The 20691-nt window shown below is 40.1% G+C and overlaps 1 protein-coding gene and 1 long non-coding RNA gene across 2 annotated transcripts in view; one reads left to right on the forward strand and one right to left on the reverse strand.

Annotated features, from left to right (window-relative positions):
• The window catches only part of LOC140495806 (uncharacterized), a 109915-nt gene that overhangs the window by 83603 nt on the left and 5621 nt on the right, over positions 1-20691 (forward strand). The window lies entirely within an intron of this gene.
• The window catches only part of hdac8 (histone deacetylase 8), a 79205-nt gene that overhangs the window by 47914 nt on the left and 10600 nt on the right, over positions 1-20691 (reverse strand). Inside the window, exons 3-4 of the mRNA XM_072594936.1 lie at positions 20342-20472; positions 13304-13445 (exon numbers count right to left, since the gene is read on the reverse strand). Of these exons, the coding sequence (XP_072451037.1) occupies positions 13304-13445; positions 20342-20472 (273 nt within the window). The remainder of the gene's footprint in view (positions 1-13303; positions 13446-20341; positions 20473-20691) is intronic.

Genomic DNA, 20691 nt, shown 5'->3' on the forward strand with positions numbered 1-20691 from the left:
CTGGGATTCTGGATCGCCAGCTGAGTGAGGGAAGTGGCAAGCAGTACCATTTTTAAAAAACATAAAGCAATGAGGTTTCTTTGGCAGAGCGGGAAAGAGATCATAATTTGAAGGTCAGGATATGGGGAGGAGGCTACAAATCAGAGGTTAGGGCTTGGGGAGGGACTGCAAAGTCAAGAGGATTAGGGAGCAACAAATCTGGGAAATAGGGTTTATGGTGGGAGGGGTGGTACTTATACTTGAGTACAAAGTCAAAATTTTTCTTTCACATTTTTAAATTTTTAAAATTATATCATTTACTAAGTAGGAATTTAGCAATATAAAATATTGCAACCTAGCAGATATGCTTTTTAATTTTTTTCTCTGAGAAGGTAGGTCTTACAAAAACCTAGTTACAGTTTTATTATTGGCCCCTATGAGAATTAATGCTTCTCTTAATTTTGTTACATTTAAAGATGGAAATTTCAGGAATGCAGCCACATCTTTAAGTGAGAATTTACTGGTAACATTGTTAGTTCAAAAGGTATGAAAGATAAAAATTGTTTGTTGGACTAATAACATGGAAACTGGGTGAACAAAATTCTGCAATTAATTAAAATTCCAACTTATCTATGTCTGCAGTTATGTTACAGACTTTATTTTGACTGTATTTTGTCCAATTAATCGATTAATTGATGGAACATTAACCAGATTGAAACAGTTTGTCCTACTACACTGGACAATGAACACTAAATAAAGATTAAACTAAAAGACACAGAACGTTCAACATTTCCACAAATAACTTTTCTCCTATATCACAGATCTTCTAACATTCGAATCGCAGTATCATTGCTAAGGCTCAAACAAAAATGCAGTCTGATGACTGCGAGCATATTCAGAGATTTGCTTTTAAATTGTCTGTCACATTCATGATTTTGTCCTTCCTTGAGATGCTGAGAATGTCAAGAGACACTGAAGGTGAAAAATGCTTGGCTTCATTCTTGATAGTTGTAAGTTGTCCATACTTCACAGCTGTACAACGAGGGCTAACAACATAGGCCTGGCAGCTGATTTTTCTATGCATGTGTTGCATTGTGCATCGAGTGAGATTGTCAGACACTGCAGACTTAAGATAGCTGACTTCAAAAACCAATTCCAGGAGAATGTCACTTGCAAAGATGGAGGGCAAAGATTTAACAAACTGTCCATAACCACGGTTTTCATACTTTTAGTCAGTGAAAACAGGTCACAGACATGGAATAGATATTCCATAAATCTTTACAACTGGGTTTCTGTATAAGTGATTAACACAACTTCATCCATACAGCAGAGTTCTCAGATTAAGATTTACCATATTTTTGTCTTCACTTTCAAATTAGACAGATCGTAGAGCTTGCCATCTGATCCAGTATGGAGGTATATGTCCTCATATTTGCAGAAAAGGCAATGGTTAGGACCATGGAGAATAAAGTACCAAAGTGAGGCTAGGACATGGTCCTATTTCATTCCATTATTCACTCAAAATGCTGAAAATAGTATCATAAAACGACAGTACTTTTTTGTTAGGAATGGATCAAATACAATTCACAAGTTTAGATGGAAGCAAACTGATGTTCTGATAGTTTAAACACTCAGTGAACACTATTTCTGTGAGACACATCTCTTGGCTGCTTGATGCTCTCTTACAGTTTGCTATCATGGTTGAGTAAGCACAGAACTCTTGCCATCGATTCCTTACAAGCAGAAAGGATTCAGCAAGGATAGAATTCCTAAAGTGTTTAAAGTGTCACTTACATTCACACCATCATGACCTCTGCCTTCTTTGTTGCAGGATAACATCCATTCCACAATGACATGCACAATGTAATAATCAAGTTACACAAAAACAAAATAAATAGTGGAGATGCAACAACTCCAGGAGATGTTAATCCTCAGCATTGCAGGACAGCAATTGTTAAGAATCATGCTGCAAAGACTCTAGAGCACAGCGTGGTTTCTGTGCTGATAAATCTATATTGGACGTGACCATCTCCATACGCCAGCTACAAGGGCTCTCTACCTTGCTTTCATCAGTTTCACAAAAATGCCGCGAACAGAGCAGGACACCATAAGATTCTGGAGAAATGAGCCCTTTACATAAGGCAGGCAAATGTAAAACAAGCATCTAACTTGAACTTGCTCCACCTCTGCTGGGAGATTAAAGCTCCTTCCTCCCTGGATTATTGGGTTGCACTCCAAGTGATGCTTTGGACAATCATCTATACTAAGGGCATTAAGTTGCTGTTGTCCTTCTCTTTAAAGGACATTGTCAACAGCACAGGTGTTGAAAGGTCTGAGGCACCAGCCAGGAGTGCATTGAAACAGTCAGATGTAGAGGTAACAAAGGCAGGAGTGATGATTGCAACACATGGCCTCAGACACCATCTCAGGCTGTTGTTTGATATTCGAGGTGGAAATAGATGGCCTGCGTGATGGCATGAGTATGAGAATAAAAGTTCATTTCAGAGACAAATATAAACCAATGTTGCAAACAGATGCATTTAATCTCCAACTGTAGCCAGGTGAGAGATTGAGTGAATGGCTAGGGAATGGATTTTGGGGCGGGAACCAAAGACAATACCTTCATTATTTTTCGTAACATTTAACTGCAGCAAATTTTTTGCTCATCCTACATTGGACATTGATTAAGGATGCTGATAAATTTGGCAATTGTAGAGGAGTTGAGAGAGATAGAGGTGTGTTTGAGTTGGATGTCATCAGCATACATTTGAAAACTAATGCTGAGCTTTTGGATAATATTAGCTAAAGGGAAGCACATAAATGAGAAGTAGGATTTGTGAAAACTTTCTTAAAAGCCTTATCAACTTGTCCTGCCTTCCTTGATGACCTGTGAACATTTAGGGGTCTCTGTTCCTGTGATCTCTTTAAAATCAGACCATTTGGGATTATTTCATTCAACATTTTGTCCCATTTGCAATGGTTTCTCTTCCTGCTCCCATCTGTTACTTCGGTTGTTCCTTTCAGGATCTATTCACAGCAGCCCTCCCACTTAAGTTTCGTAATTAATTCTAGGCACTAAAAACCTTGGAGGAGATTTGTCAGAATCTTACAAAGAACAAAAAGTTCAGTTACAAAGAGAGATTGAAGAAATTGCTCTCTTTGGAGCATAGACGTGACTTATGGCAGATGTGATACAGCCAATGAAATTCATTAAGCTTTTATTGAGAGTAAATAAGGAGAAACCATTTCTACTTGCTGAAGGATCAGTAATTAGAGGACACGTCTGAGGGCAATGGGCAAAAAGGTCTGAGTTGATATCATGAAACTATTTTCACGCAGCAAGTATGATGATCTGGATTACACTGCCTATAAGGATGTTGGAAGCAGAAATCATATCAGCTGGTGCAGAAGGCCATTCAAGAGGGGAGAGCAAAAAGACAAGTAGTTGTTATAGGGGATTCTATAATTAAGGGGACAGATAGTATCCTTCACAAGCCAGATCGGGAGTCCCACATGGTGTGTTGTCTGCCTGTGCTTGAAAGGATATTGGAGCGGAAGGGAGAAGATCCAGTTGTTGTGGTCCACGTTGGCACTAACAACAGAGGCAAGGCTAGGAAGGAGGCCCTGTTTGGGGATTATCAAGTGTTAGAAAGGAAATTGAAAAACAGGTCTTCGAGGGTCATAATCTCTGGATTACTGCCTGAGCCACGTGCTAATTGGCATAAGAATAAGAAAATTAGGGAGGTAAACACATGGCTAAGAGATTGGTGTGGGAAAGAGGGTTTCCATTTCATGAGACATTGGCATCAGTTTTGGAACCGGGGAGATCTGTACCGATGGGACGGTCTCCACCTGAATCAATCTGGATCCAGTGTTCTGGCTAAAAGGATAAATAGGGTGGTCACTGTGACTTTAAACCAGTGAGTCGGGGGGAGGGAAAGGGAAAGCAACAGGGAGTATAGAGTCAAGTAGAAGGATAAGCAGCAGGTTAGGCATGTGTGCAGGGTTTAAGTTCAAGACAAACTAGGAATGAAGCAAAAAGGAAGGATAATTTAAGACATGTTACGAGAGATGCTGGAAATCATGAAGATAAGAAAATTAGCATTAAGGCACTTTACTTGAATGCTCACAGTATTCATAACAAAGTAGATGAATTAACAGCACAAATCATCGTTAATGATTATAATGGGGTAGGCATCACAGAGACGTGGTCGCAGGGGGTTCTGGACTGGCAATTAAACATCCAAGGATTTACAATTTATCAAAAAGACAGGGAGATGGGCAGAGGGGGTGGGGTTGCTTTGTGAGTTAGGAATAAAATTAAATCTATGGCACTGAATGACATAGGGTCAAATGAAGTGGAGTCTGTGTGGGTGGTGTTGAGGAACCACAAAGGCAAAAAAACCATAATAGGAATTACGTCCAGACCTCCTAACAGTGGTCAGGACCAGGAGTGCAAGATATATCAGGAAATAGATAGGGCGTGTCAGAAAGGCAAGGTCACTGTGATCATGGCAGACTTCAATGTATAGGTGGACTGGGTGAATAATGTTGCCAGTGGATCCAAAGAAAGAAAGATCATGGAACATTTACAGGATGGCTTTTTGAAACACCTTGTGATGGAGCCCACAAGGGAGCAGGCTATTCTGGACTTAGTGCCATGTAATTAGCCAGACTGTATAAAAGATCTCAAAGTAAAGGAACACTTACGAGGCAGCAATCATAATATGGTAGAGTTCAGTCTGCAGTTTAAAAGAGAGAAGGCAAAATCGGATGTAATGGCGTTACAGTTAAATAAACGTAATTACAGGGGCATGAGAGAGGAACTGACGAACATCAACTGGAGGCACAGCCTTGCGGGGAAAACAGTCGAGCAACAATGGCAGGAGTTTCTGGGTGTAATTGAGGACATAGTACAGAGGTTCATTCCAAAGAAAAGAATGAATTTCAGGGGGGAGTTAGACAGCCATGGCTGACAAAGGAAGTCAGGAAATGTATCTAAGAAAAAGAGAGAGCCTATAAAGTGGCCAAGAGCACTGGGAAATCAGAAGATTGGGAAGACTATAATAACAGAGGATAACAAAGAGAGAAGTAAGGAAGGAAAAGATCAAATATTAAGGTAGACTAGCCAGCAATATTAGAAATGATAGTAAAAGTTTCTTTCAATACATAAGACACAAATGAGGGGCAAAAGTAGAAATTGAGCTGCTCCAAACTGATGCAGGAAGGCCAGTGATGGGAGGTAAGGAATTAGCTGAAGAACTTAATAAGTATTTTGCGACAGTCTTCACAGTGGAAGACATGAGTAATATCCCAACAATTAAGGAGAGTCAGGGGGCAGAGTTAAGTATGGTAGCCATTACAAAAGAGAAAGTGCTAGAAAAGCTAAAAGGTCTAAACATTGATAAATCGCCTGGCCCCAATGGGCTACATCCTAGAGTTCTGTGGAAGATGACTGAGGAAATAGCAGAGGCATTGGTTGTGATCTTTCAAAAGTCACTGGAGTCAGGGAAAGTCCCAGATTATTGGAAAATTGCTGTTGTAACCCACTTGTTCAAGAAAGGATCAAGTCAAAAGATGGGAAAATTATATGCCAATTAGCTTAACTTCAATTGCTGGTAAAATTCTAGAATCCATTGTTAAGGATGAGATTTCTAAATTCTTGGAAGTACAGGGTCGGATTTGAACAAGTCAGCATGGATTTAGTAAGGGGAGGTCGTGCCTGACAAACCTGTTAGAATTATATGAAGAGGTAACAAGTAGGTTAGACCAGGGAAACCCCGTGGACGTTATCTATCTAGACTTCCAAAAGGCCTTTGATAAGGTGCCTCACGAGAGGCTGCTGAGTAAGGAGAGGGCACATGGTGTTCAAGGTGAGCTACTGGCACAAATTGAGGATTGGCTATCTGACAGAAGGCAGTGTTGTTGGGATAGAATGACAGCCAGTGACAAGTGGTGTCCTGCAGGGTTCAGTGTTGGGGCTGCAGCTGTTTGCTTTATATATTAATGATCTGGATGAAGAGACTGGGGGCATGCTGGTGAAGTTTGCTGATGATACAAAGTTCGGTGGAAAGGCAGGTAGTACTGAAGAGGTGGGGAGGCTGCAGAAAGATTTAGAAAGTTTAGGAGAGTGATCCAGGAAATGGCTGATGAAATTCAATGTGAACAGATGACAGGTCTTGCACTTTGGAAAAAAGAATACAGGCATGGACTATTTTCTAAATGGTGAGAAAATTCATAAATCCAAAGTGCAAAGGGATCTGAGAGTGCTAGTCCAGAATTCTCTAAAGGTTAACTTGCAGGTTGAGTCCATGATTAAGAAAGCGAATGTAATCTTGTCATTTATCTCAAGAGGGTTGGAATATAAAATCAATGATGTGCTTCTGAGACTTTATATAGCTCTAGTTAGGCTCCATTTAGAATACTGTGTCCACCTTTGGAACCCACACCTCAGGAAGGACATACTGACACTGGAGCATGTCCAGTGGAGATTCACATGGATGATCCCTGGAATGGTGGGCCTAACATATGATGAATGGCCAAGGATCCTGGGATTGTATTCATTACAGTTTAGAAGGTTGAGGGGAGATCTAATAGAAACTTACAAGCTATTGCGTGGCTTACAAAGAGTGGATGCTGAGAAGTTGTTTCTGTTAGGCGAGGAGACTAGGACCCATGGGTACAGCCTTTAGAACGGAAATGAGGAGACATTTTTTCAGGCCTGTGGAATTCATTGCCACGGAGCGCAGTGAAGGCCAGGACGTTAAATGTCTTCAAGGCAGAGATTGATAATTCTTGATCTTGCAAGGAATTAAGGGCTATGGGAAGAAAGTGGGTAAGTGGAGTTGAAATGCCCATCAGCCATGATTAAATGGCGGAGTGGATTCGATGGGCCGAATGGGCTTACTTCTACTCCTATGTCTTATGGTCTTATGGAAACTGGATAGATACGTGAATTGGAGAAAACTGCACAGCTATGAGAAAGGAATTTAAAGTTTGAATAATTGAACAGTTTGATAAATGAGGTGGCACAGGGGGTGGCTGAATAGTCTCCTTCTGTGAGATAAAGTTTCTATGAAACAAAATTTAATTTACAATTTAAAGGACTTTCTCCTGACTGCCTCAGGTATCCTACACAACCAATAATGGGGGAGCTAGACCAGACAGCTATATTAGAATGCCACCAGAGGTGGTAGGGTTACAACTACAATTCCAAATTATAGCAGAAATCTAAGATAATTGGTGTAGAAGTATGACCAAAACCACAACAGAAAATAAGATATCAAAACAAAATTCCCAATTTTAAAAAAAAGTCAAAGAACAAAATAAAAGATACTGGTGGGCCCCAGGTTTTAGCTTCTTGCGGCTGAATAGGACATTCAAATGTGCAATGCTCTGAACTTGGCCTTTTTGAAATGAACATTCATTAGATTTGGTAAAATAAGCAGTGTTATCCAGAAACAGGAGTAAGGTCCCATTAGAAAACAGCAATCAGCAGGCTAAATAATATGGTAGCAGTCCAGTGATGTTACTGCAAACATTGATTTTTTCATCTGAGACAAAAAAAATGCTCTGACACCCACTGTCCTTCCCAAAGATATTTCTTTCCCACTATTGCCCTCTGTGCTGATGCATTAACCACCTCACTCTCCCATTCAGATCGAACCTCAAACACACTGAATCTACCTGAACTAACTCCAGACAGGCCGGTATCCCTTCACCAAGTCACCCTTTATTTACTCACGGAGAGTCCTTGAAACAGCTCCCTCAGAGCCAGCTCTCAGAGTGAACAGGACGTCTGACACTCTTGTTCTTATCTATCAGTCAGGGCTCCCTGACTGGACCAGATTAACAGCCACAATCAGGGAACTCATATTCTATGAGGTCCACCTTGCTGATCTTGTTACAATCTCTACATCTCTCCCCCTCTGAGTCCGAGGATATAGGCTGATTTGCTTTTTTGTAGCTCCTCCTGCCGTGTTTTATCATTGGTCAGGTTACTCCACTTCTGCCTTAGATATGGGTGGCATGTAATGTACAGTAAGTCGTCTCTTGCACCTTAAGTGTCATGAAAGAAATTCATACTTTTCTTCAGGCGGCAAAGATGCTGAGGTGGCACGATCCATTGTGTCCATCTTAGATTCCAAGATACCTTCAATGCTTGACGGACACGAACACCAATGGGTCCCGGAATGGTCAGAAAGGCTGTTGATGAGCTGGGCACATTTTGCTCTCACACTTTTTGCGATTTTGCAGCTTTCAAATGGTGCACGTGCTTGTTCAGGACCGTCATACCTACCTGAACTTTATACATCACTGGACCTGACTTCGCATCAACCATGCCTTTTACCCATGCAAGGCCATTTCGTGGTTCCTAAACTTTGTTCTCTGAAGTAAACTGTCTCTCTCACATGAAGAGTCTTGTGCCCAGCATTGCTCCCCCTGATGCCGTTTCACTACTTCTCCTACTGGATCCACTAAGATCAAATGTAACCTGCTGCAGAGTCTTCGCCCTGTTTCAGCAACTCTGCTGGAGCTATCCCTGTAATTGCATGGGGGTGGCCTTATAATCAAACAGGAACCGAGTTTGGACAGTTTGGTATTCAGTGAAGCTGTAGGCTGTTTATTTAAGCTTGCTGTCAAAGTTTGGGCTGCTGTTTCTGTCAGACCATGGGATGATGGATGGTGTGGATCTGTCCTTATATGTCGAATACCATCCAACTTTAAGAAATGCTCAAATTCCCTGCTGGTGAATGATGGCCTGTTATTTGTGACCAGTCCATCTGGGAGACTGCGTATTAAAAAAGACGTGCGCAGTTTTTCTATTGTTTGACAAATAAACATTCTGCACGCCCAGGATCTTTGTTTGACAAATGAACACTCTGCACGCCCAGGATCTTGAATGGACATCCACGGTGACTAAGAACATTGAGCCCATGAAAGCATGTGCTTAGTCATCACGAAACTGAGTCCAGAGTTTATACGGCCATTCCCTGGAAAAGGTTATAAGAGATAGGATTTATCATCATCTAGAAAGGAATAAGTTGAGTAGGGATAGTCAACACGGTTTTGTGAAGGGTAGTAAGTTCATTCCTTAGTAAGTTCATTCAGAAGGTGACCAAACAGGTGGATGACGGTAAACCAGTTGATGAGGTGCATATGGATTTCAGTAAGGCATTTGATAAGGTTCCCCACAGGCGACTATTGCACAAAATACAGAGGCATGGGATTGAGGGTGATTTAGTGATTTTGATCAGAAATTGGCTAGCTGAAAGACAGAGGGAGGTGGTTAATTCAAACGTTCATCCTAGAGTTCAGTTACTAGTGGTGTACTGCAAGGATTAGTTTTAGAGCCACTGCTGTTTGCCATTTTTATAAATGACCTGGATGAGGGCATAGAAGAATGGGTTAGTAAATTTGCAGATGACACTAAGGTCGGTGGAGTTTGTGGATAGTGCCGAAGGGTGCTACAGGTTACAGAGGGACATAGATAAGCTACAGAGCTGGGCTGCGAGGTGGCAAATGGAGTTTAATGCAGAAAAATGTGAAGTGATTCACTTTGGAAACAGCAACAGATGAGAAGAATATGGGCTAATGTTTAGATTCTTGGTAGTGTAGAAGAGCAGAGAGGTCTTGGTGCCCATGTACATACATCCCTGAAAGTTGCCACCCAGGTTGATAGGGTTGTTAAGAAGGCATATGGTGTGTTCGCTTTTATTGGTAGAGAGATTGAGCTTCGGTACCATGAGGTCATGTTGCAGCTGTACAAAACTCTGGTGCAGCCGCATTTGGAGTACTGCATATATTTCTGGTCACCACATTATAGGAAGTATGCAGAAGCTTTGGAAAGGGTTCAGAGGAGATTTACTAAGATGTTGCCTGGTATGGAGGGAAGGTCTTATGAAGAAAGACTGAGGGTCTTGAGGCTGTTTTCGTTAGAGAGAAAAGGATTGAGAGGTGACTTAATTGAGACATAAGATAATCAGAGGGTTAGATAGGGTGGACAGTGAGAGCCTTTTTCCACAGATAGCGATGGCTAGTACGAGCGGACATAACTTTTAAATTGAGGGGTAATAGATATAGGACAGATGTCAGAGGTAGTTTCTTTACTCAGAAAGTAGTCAGGGCATGGAACACCCTGCCTGCAACAGTAGTAGACTCGCCAACTTTAAGGGAATTTAAATGGTCATTGGATAAACATATGGATGAAAATGGAATAGCGTAGATTAGATGGGCTTCAGAATGGTTTCACAGTCGGAGCAACATCAAGGGCCTGTACTGACTGTAAATGTTCTATGTTCTATGCAACTGAGACAAGGGTTTATATGGCCATTCCCACAAATTTGGGAAGCTTCACGTGGTAATTTTTGCCCTTGTTGGCACTCTGGGTACTGACCCACCAATACGGCTATGTCTACATCCAAGCATGGCTACCAGACGTATTTCACAGTAACATCTTCAGTTTGGAAATTTCTGGATGACCCTCGTGGAGTTCAGCTACTATTTTTGCAGCAACCTTTACTCCGGAGAATTACCCTTGCTTCCTAAAATAATATGCCATCGTCTATTGTGACCTGGTTTCTTCAGGTCCAAAAAGATTTAAATTCTGATTGTGGTAGCCCTTTGGTTTTCCCCATCAGCTCCAGCTGTTTCAGTTTTGCTAGGACAGGATCCTTCTGTGTCCAAAGTCTGTTATGTCAGCTGTGGCTAGACGTGTATCCAAAAACTGTAAAATCATTATGGACTCTTTCAGTGGCAGTACCACCAGTGGTGTATCTGCCAGAGGAAGGCTGCTCAATGCATCTGTGTTGAGAATCTTCCTGAACCAATTTCGCCCATAAGCTTTTGCCCTGACCTTTTACTATATTTAGTAATAACTGAACCAGCTGCAGCTCATGAGAGACCGGACATGAAGTTGTACTTTTAATCCATAAAGGCTCCCCAGGACAGGTTCACAGTCCAGCCGAGGTCTTGCTCAAACTTAAAGGCTGGAGTCCAGAGTGGATTTTGTTAAAGACTGGTTCTATGATCAAAGTAATGGCTACACCATGATCGACCTCCATTAGAACTGGTTGACCATTTAACCAGACAGTTATTTTTGTTGGTTCTGATTTGGATGTTGCTCAGCAATTTAACTGCTCCAATCCAGATGTAGGGGGGAACGTTCAGGGTGTGCACTCTCCTGGATACTGGCCTATGAGTTCTTTACTCCATTTAAGTTTTTGGGGACTCTTTTGCTGTATTGAGTCTGCACACCAGCAGCAACTACAATGGCTTGCCACTTCATGGATCCTGAAGAAAATGTTAACTGTTTCACCGAGACTTAGCTTTGTTTTGGGATTTGGCTGTGGGTTGACCTAGAGCCCCTCTGTTCAGGATATGTTCTGGATGAGGCTATGCAATTGCCTTCACTCAAGTGGTGTTCCCCAACCTCAGCCAGACTGGTGAAGGTGTTCACAGGTAGTGGAATAGGCTGTGCTTCATACATTCTGCCTGCCACATTTTCCAATGATAAAGCTAGTTGTAGCGCCTGTTTGAAGTCCAGTTGGGTTTCAGCTGATAGGCACTTTTGCATGGTTACATTATTAATCCCACATACCAAACGATCTCTCAGCATCTCATTAAGAGTTAAACTGAAGTCACATTCTTCTGCCTGTCATCTTAACCTAGCTAAAAATCCCAGTGTGGATTCCTTGGTTCCCGAACTGCCACACAAAACCAATAGCGTCTAAGAATTACAGGCAGCTTAGAGTCGTAATTACCTTAACTAAATCCATCAACTCTTTTAGTATCTGGTGCCACAGTGAAAATTAGGCTTTCAATAGCCAAAAGAAGCTATGGATTCATAGTAGTCAGAAGAATTACTCATTGCTTTTCACCTCAATGTCATTTGCCTGGAAACAATAATGCATTAATTTCACATACTAGGTCCAGTCTTCAATGGCAGGATCAAATGAATAAAGCTTCCCAAATAACAGCATAATGCCAGAAATGCTTACCCCAACTAAAAGACAACTGTTGCGAGCGTATTTCTTCAGGAACATGCTCTTCTCTCATCATCACTGAAATAGTTCCACACAGGCTGGTATCCTGTCACCAAGTCACCCTTTTATTTAAAAACACGTGGAGAGCCTTGATACTGATCCAGCTCCCTCAGAGCCAGCTCTCAGATACCAGGATGTCTGATACTCCTGATCTGTCAGCCAGGGCTCCCTGATTGGACCAGATTAACAGCCCCAATCAGAGAACACATTCTAGGAGGTCCATCTGGCTGATCTCATTACAATCACTACAGTACCCTCTGGAAACTTCATAATGGAGTAAAGTAAAAAAACTGTAAAGGCTATCTCAGTCTGAGAATACATTCCTCCCTCTCTCATCTCCACGCTCTCCTCTTTGTCTTCCTCCTCTCCTCTGTAGCTTTTCAGCCAGATATTAACAAGGCACTAAATTTAAAAGGTAACAATTGCCAATAATGTTCAGATTTTCCAGTATTCAGCAGTGGTGAACAGTGACTCTGGTTGGAATGTTCAGTATGTTTAAATGTTACATGCTTGGATCAATGTAGGAGGAATTGAGGAAAACGGGACTGACCCAATACCCTTTTTCTTTCAAATCACCATTCTATTTCTCTGTGTTTTTTTCTCTCCTCATGAACGCTAGGAATCAAGATATGTTTAAGTGATAAGTACTGATTTATTTTGCCAAAAGAAAACGTTGGCAAGACAATGAACTGGTTTCAATATTAAACTTCCATTTTGAAAACTGAAGTAACATTAATGAAGAAAGCATTTATTTTGTCAGTTCTGCTTGACATATCTCTTTTTAACTCATCTACATATTGGCCTGCCTTAATAAAAACTTAAGTTTAGACCACGCGAAAAAGACTAAACATGTTAACGCACCTACCAAAAACATCAGTGTCACTTTTCTTCCTCTCAAGTATACAAGATTTTAAACAGAACTTGCACATTTTATTTGAATATAGCTTGTTCCAAAATTATTTTAAGCAAAGCACTGGAAATAAAGTTTAAGACCATAACAAAAAGTAATGTGGTTGAATACAGATGAATCCTAGGAAATTAGGCACATTGACTACATTCTGACTAAACAAACCAAAGAGAGAAGATAGCATCATAACTCTAACTCAAATTATCAAGTCTGTGCCCAGGCTTTTGGGAAAGGCCAAAGCCTTCAATTAAAAACTTTAATGATTGCATTAATAGACACAAAAGAGAATTCAAATTACTGAATATTATTTCAAAATACTTAAAATTCTTAATTTTATTACACTGAGTGAAGAAATTATTTTCCAGATACTCACTTCTTTGCATGATGCCATCCCCCAGGCCAGTTTATTGCCACCTTACATTTTTTGTCAATTAAACACTGCGCAGCTGTGAGAGTGGCCCCCGCTACTGCTGCAGCATAATCAAACACCCCCTCTGTTGCAGGACAGTCATAACCTGAAAAATATAGAAATCAAAATAAATAATCAACTAAATGAACCAAGTCAATTGCAGAGGACAACCAATCGCACATGATCTTGTCACTGGACAGACAACTTTATTTAATCTTTCTTTAAGTTATTTTCCCTTCTCCAGCACCCACCATTTCCACATTTTCTTGAGTGTTGGGTCCTTTGTGGGGCACAATTCCATAAGCTACTGCTTGTGTTAAAGTTCTTCAATCAAGTGGCTAGTACTACAGCATGAACTTTGAAAATGCATTGCTGTGCAGTGGCAGAAAAAAAAATCACAATGATGCCTAATTCTGCCTTCAATCAATATCTGCACTCTCAGACAAGCAGCAATGAGACCTTAATCATTTTCCCTTTACTAACCCATGGATACTGAAGCAAATTTAGCATCTCTACCATTGTATGTGCTGAAATTAGTTAATCTAATAGTTATGCGTTAATACCGATTTATCATTGAATTACACACTGTACAGATTTACTATTTACTACATAAATTCATTGAGCTGTCAAGAAAGTCACATCTACCTCTTTTTTCAGCCTTTTCAATATTACATACCATTTTCTGTGCTGAAAGAAACTTTTGGACAATCTTCTAGGTTTCTTCTGCGCTTCATTTAACCATCGGGACTATCATACAACATGTACAAAATCAGAACACTTCAATTTCCCATCGCAACATAACTTATTCTTCCATTTCCCCTTCCACACAAGGAACACATGGAAATTGAATAAAATAGAGTGCAAGTCAAATCCAAATCACTTTTGCACAATAACAGTTGTCATGTGGAATGCATGAAGTTGCTTTGTATTAAGGAGCTACTAACACAACTCAGCTTGAAACAACTGACTTTTTTCAGATTCAAAACATGAGCTAATGCCTCATAACAGTTTCAACTTCGATGCAATATTTTGCCAAAATGCAAACCTCTCAACCTTTTTTGAATACACATTACCTGTGGACTTATAAACTAATAGGTTAATCTTTTTAAGCCTTTTTTGAAGGCAAATAAAGCCTTCATATGGTTTTAGGCAGCATTTCGGAAGACATTATGAGCAATGGGAGGATCAGTCACTTTAGGTTATGTGGGTTTCTCTGTTGTTGACCGTTGCCATACAGCCCAGTATTAGAAACAGACATCTGATGCATTTCAGCCCAGAATGATTTACAACAATGTGGAAAAACAAAGGGAAATTGCAGTTTCAATTAGAGGTGAATTACATGCCAGTATGTGTCAGATTATTCTGAATAAGGAAGGGTTCAAATAATACTGCAGAGTTACATCCAAATGTAGACAGCTCATACACAGCAGCCTCATTCAAAAACAGAGCATGAAACCTTAATTTCTACAGATGATCTGAATCTGTTCTACAAGAAGTGACAGAAAAGTTTTTGTTTCTTTCAACTCTTCCAAAGCTAAATGGGAACTGGAGTGCAGAGGATTTTGGGTTGGAAACACCAGCCTGGTTGGCCCTTTTCTTTTCCCAATATTGGCTGGTAATGCGTCCACAGAAGGTGCTTTGTTAGATCAGGTTTAAGTGAAAGATAATGAGTGTTCTGTGAGCTGAAATTCCTCTATGCTGAAATTGCGCCAGCTTGCAGACAACCTGACTGACACTAATCCTTATTTATGGAGTATTGCAAGGCACAGTGTGGGGTTGTGTAACACCTAGCAACAGAGAAAACCCTGCAGTTCCACCAATGAGACAAATAGGAGACACAGAGCTTTTCAGAAACTCATAAGCACAAAGAAACCAGTAGGGATATACTCTCAAAGTCAGCCAGCTTTCAGGTACTACAGTTTGACAAGGTTAACTTTTTGAGTACCAAATCTCCAGAGACATTGTGAAAATGGGGTAGTGCAGCAGAAGGGGGCAGAAATCAATTTATACTTTGGATAACCAATGCAATTTCTTGTCTACACATTTGTTGATATTGATAATTTCACAAGTATACTATTAGCCTATATGTTCACCATGTGCAAGTGTTTGATTATTTGGGGTGACTAAGAAATATCTTCCAAATTTTCTAGACCTCAGGTCAAGGCTGGTTTTGATCTGATTGGAAGAGTCGGACCACATTTTATAGAGGAGTATGTAGAAAGTACTCTTGCACTATTCCAATGCCATTTCTAAGCATTACTTTCAAAGCAAAGTACTTGTTCACACATTGCACACATAATCTCTGATTTGAGAATATTTTCATTCAAGGACAAAATCAACCTGCATTACAGGAGAACTCAGAATTACAGAAATGTGAAGGAGGCCATTCTATCCATCATATCTGTGCTGGAAAATGCTTTACTAATATTCACACAGAAGCACAGATATTGAAACAAATATATTGCAGCTCAGAATACAAATTATTCAGCCAATCAGACAAAGCTCTTAAACAAAGATGTAGCTTAGCCTCATCCCAATGCCTGTTTTCTTTCTCCACAGATATTGCTTTATTGTATACTCAGTATCCCCTACCATTTCAGATGGAGTTCACTATATCCATATGACTGCATGAAAATATTTTTTCAAATCAATTCCAGCATTTGTTTGACAATGTTCTTCAACTTATACCCTCCAGCTACCATCTAATTAAATAGTCTGTGGAATTCAGAACATTCTTAGTGGAACTCCTCCTAAGTTTAAGATAATAAAAAAATAGGAGCAGGAGTAGGCTGTTCGGTCCCTCAAGCCTGCTCTGCAATGCAATAGGATCATGACTGATCTGACATTCCTCATGCCCATTTTCCTGCGTTTTCCCCATAACATTTGATTCTCTTACTAATCAGGAATCTGTCTATTTCATCCTTAAATACACACGTGGCTCTGCCACCACAGCTGTCTGTGGCAAGGAGTTCCAAAGACTCAATCCTCTGAGAAAAGAAACTCTTCCTCATCTCGGTCTAAATTGCCACCCCTTTATTCTGAAACTATACTGTCTGGTTCAGGACTCTCCCAAGAAAGGAAACATCCTCTCAGCGGTTACCCAACAAACCCCTTACGAATCTTATATGTTTCAATCAGATCACCTCTCATTCTTCTAAACTCCCAATATGTTTAGCCTGTGCTGATAATGCTCCATACCAGGGATCATGCTAGTGAACCTTCTCTGAAATACTCCAACGAAATAATATCTTTCCATTAACCGGACTAAAACTGCTCACCATACTCCAGATGTGGTCTCACCAGCACTTTATACAATTGCAGTATGACCTCCCTACCTTGAAAATAAGTGCCAACATTTCATTACAGTTTACAGCCTTCTGGACTTAACATTAAGTTCAACATCTTCAAATTGTGACCCAACTCTCATTTCTTCCCTTTCTTTTATCTATACTCACTACATTCTCCTATTTCTTCGCTTGTTTTATCTTTACTTGTTACATTTTTTGTCACCATGTCCTTTCTCCCCCTCCTCCCACCCCAGTGGCACTGTCTTCTCTTTCAAGTCTGGCAGTTAGACACACTATTGTTTTACCATTTTTACATTCTGATCATTTTATCTGAACTATCAACATCTTTTCTCCACCAACACTCTATAGCCCCCACCCCCAACTGCTCATAAATGCTACACCCTTCACACTTCATTTCAGCTCTGATGAAGAGTCATCTAGACTTGAAACATTAGCTTGCTCTCTCTCCATGGATGCTGTCTGACCCACTTGATCTCTAGCATTTTTTGTTTTCAGTCCAACATTCCATTACCCTTCCTGTTTGCACAACTGTTTATAATATATATTAATGATTTGATGGAAGGAAACAAATGTTAGCTAAATCCTAACCTTACTATAAGACCATAAGATATAGGAGTGGAAGTAAGGCCATTTGACCCATCGAGTCCACTCCGCCATTCAATCATGGCTGATGGGCATTTCAACTCCACTTACCCGCATTCTCCCCGTAGCCCTTAATTCCTTGTGACATCAAGATCCTATCAATCTCTGCCTTGAAGACATTTAGCGTCCCGGCCTCCACTGCATTCTGCGGCAATGAATTCCACAGGCCCACCACTCTCTGGCTGAAGAAATGTCTTCGCATTTCTGTTCTGAATTTACCCCCTCTAATTCTAAGGCTGTGTCCATGGGTCCTAGTCTCCTCACCTAACGGAAACAATTTCCTAGCGTCCACCCTTTCCAAGCCATGTATTATCTTGTAAGTTTCTATTAGATCTCCTCTTAATCTTCTAAATTCTAATGAATACAATCCCAGGATCCTCAGCCGTTCCTCGTATGTTAGACCTGTCATTCCAGGGATCATCCGTGTGAATCTCTGCTGGACACGTTCCAGTGCCAGTATGTCCTTCCTGAGGTGTGGGGACCAAAACTGGACACAGTACTCCAAATGGGGCCTAACCAGAGCTTTATAAAGTCTCAGTAGCACAATAGTGCTTTTATATTCCAACCCCACTGCACTTGTGTGCTAACGTCCAGTGTTTCATGCACAAGTATCCCTACGTCCCTTTGTGTGGCAACTTTCTTCAGCTTTTCTCCATTTAAATAATACTGTTCTTTTGTTCTCCCTTCCAAAATGAATAACTTTGCATTTTGCCCCCACAATGTACTCCATCTGGCAACTTTTTGTCCATCAATATCTCAATGTAAACGTTAAACTTACCTTCCCACCTATTTTTGTGTCATCTTTAAATTTAGCTCAAGTACATTTGTTTCCTTCCATCAAATCATTAATATATTATAAACAGTTGTGGTCCCAGCACTGTTTAATTAAAGGAGCACAATTTTGTCAGTTCTTGTAAACAAAGACTTCCATTTTTGGCATCATCTCAATAAACCAATTTTACAGTTTCTCTGCACCCTTAATTTCTCTGAGGAATGGTACACAACACTAGCTGCAATGTTCCAATTAACTAATGATTTGAATAGATTTAGGATTATCACTTGGTTTTTAAAATCCAGGACTAAACAAAAAAAAACATGAGAAAGCAGCTCCCTGTGAAGCATGATGGCACTGACATTAATGAGTTCCCTGAGCACTAAAGTTCAAAAGGATTGTTTTAACTCAGAGGTTGAGGAGATCAATATTTGATTGGCTTTTCATTTCCAAGTATAAACTGTACATGACTATTAGAAAAACAGCAATAACACATTTGCAACCTGCTGAATGGATCTCATTGCTTATGGATACAAATTCTATACATTAGATAACTTCTATATGCACTTTACACAACATCATAACACATTTAAATCCAATTACTTGTGTAAATCATATTTCTAATCAGTTTTTTTTACTCTGGTTGCAGACCAAATTCTTGAATAAGTTATACATTGTGGACAAAGAAAATTAATAATTCATTGCACAATCTACAGTTTACGGAAAACTGCGTACAAACAAAACAATTCATGGCAAAAGAATTGTGTTTATCTGAATGCAATTCTTAAAACATATGGGCTTAATCAAAGGAAAGGCCTGCACAGCAATGTCATAAATAAAATACATTTATAAAACAGACAGAAAATTTTTTAAAAAGGCCCGCTGGTCCGCTGTCTGTCCCATCATGCTCATTTGGACAGCAATGCACACACAATGGGTCAAACGGCCCCTTTCTGTTCCATAACACTTGTGTGATATTGCAATGTGGTAACACAATTATTAACCCCGCACTCACAGTAGCCATATCATCACTCAGGAGAAGCAGCATAATAGATTTTTTAAAATACAGAGAATTTCAGGGAAAAAAATGAACTACTGCTTTCATAAAAACACACTTTCATGTGGCTTTGAAATTGCAGAATGAAGGAAGTATAGGAGAAGAATACCATCACAACATTACAATGAGTGCAATCCTGTGATTACTTGTTTTAAAACTCAATATTTCTGCACTGCTTCGCAGTGGCAACCTATCAAGCATAGACTAAGTGTTGGGAGCACTGGTTAGAAGAGTCTGATACAAATACTGAAGATTAATTTCAAAACGGTTAAGATGGAGCTTTGGGATTGGTAACTCTTCTCACTTTGTACAAGTTGATGACTAGTCGAACAAAGCTGACAAGAATATTTTAGAAACACATGCAATGCCAGAACTTACACTAATTGAACACCTCATTGATTCAGAATAGTGGATTACAATGTTGTCATTTTACCCTTATCCTTAGCTCAGTTGTCTGGGTGCTGGCTGGCAACACAGAGCGATACAAATAGCGTGGGTTCAATTCACCATGAAGGACATTCCTTCTCAATCTCTCACCTTGCCTGTGGCATGGAGACCTTCAGGTTAAACCACCAGCAGTCATCTTTTTAAAGAGAGCGCAGCCCTGTGGTCCAGCAGGACTATGGCAACTTTACTTTTAGTGTTTCATAATCCAAACCAGAGTACCAGTATCAAATTTCTCCTCTCTACCACTGACAGGCTTTCTAAATGAAGGAACTCAGCAATCTTAAATGTCTGATTATCGCCATCATAAATTAATTCAGCATTGTTCTTTATTAAAAACCAAAAGAACTGCTGAGGCTGTAGATCAGAAACAAAAACACAAATTGCTGGAAAAGCTCAGCAGGTCTGGCAACATCTGTGATGAGCAATCAAAGTTCATGTTTTGGGTCTGGTGACCCTTCTGTTTTGTTTAAGGGTCACCAGACTCAAAACATTAATTTTGATTTCTCTTCATAGATGCTGCCAGATATCCTGAGCTTTTCCAGCAACTTCTGCTTTTGTTCTTTATTAAGTTGGCAGTACAATTTAAGAAGTCACAGGTGTGGCTAAGCCAAGAAATGCATATCCATGCAATTGCAGTGAACTACTGAGATTTGAAAGCATTTAACCCTTCATCTGAGCTATTGCAAACAATGGTGACAATTATTTTGAAGAACACAATCACAAATAAAAGGAGAAAAAAACATAAATATTCAAAACAGACAAATTAGAATGTTTACCTAGTCCATACTCTGCAGACTCAGGGTCATCATCATCACCATCCTCACTGATTTTCTGCAAATGCTCCAGGTAGGCATCTGTATGGAACATTGCCATTTCTTCCATAGAAGCCACTCGGGGTTCAACAATCCTGTTGTAAACAATAAAAATATCAGAAGCAAGCACATTTGTGTCCTTTCAATCCATCCTGCTCACCATCCAAAGCACCATACACCCTCTTCACGTGAAACAGTGATTTACTTAGCTATGATTCAATATATATACTGTGTTCACTAGTCATAACATGGTGTACTCTACATTAAGACAAAAGGTAGGCTGGGTAACCCTTTTCTGCAATATTTTGAATGTC

Source organism: Chiloscyllium punctatum, chromosome 25 (assembly GCF_047496795.1).
Source record: "Chiloscyllium punctatum isolate Juve2018m chromosome 25, sChiPun1.3, whole genome shotgun sequence".
Lineage (NCBI taxonomy): Eukaryota > Metazoa > Chordata > Chondrichthyes > Orectolobiformes > Hemiscylliidae > Chiloscyllium > Chiloscyllium punctatum.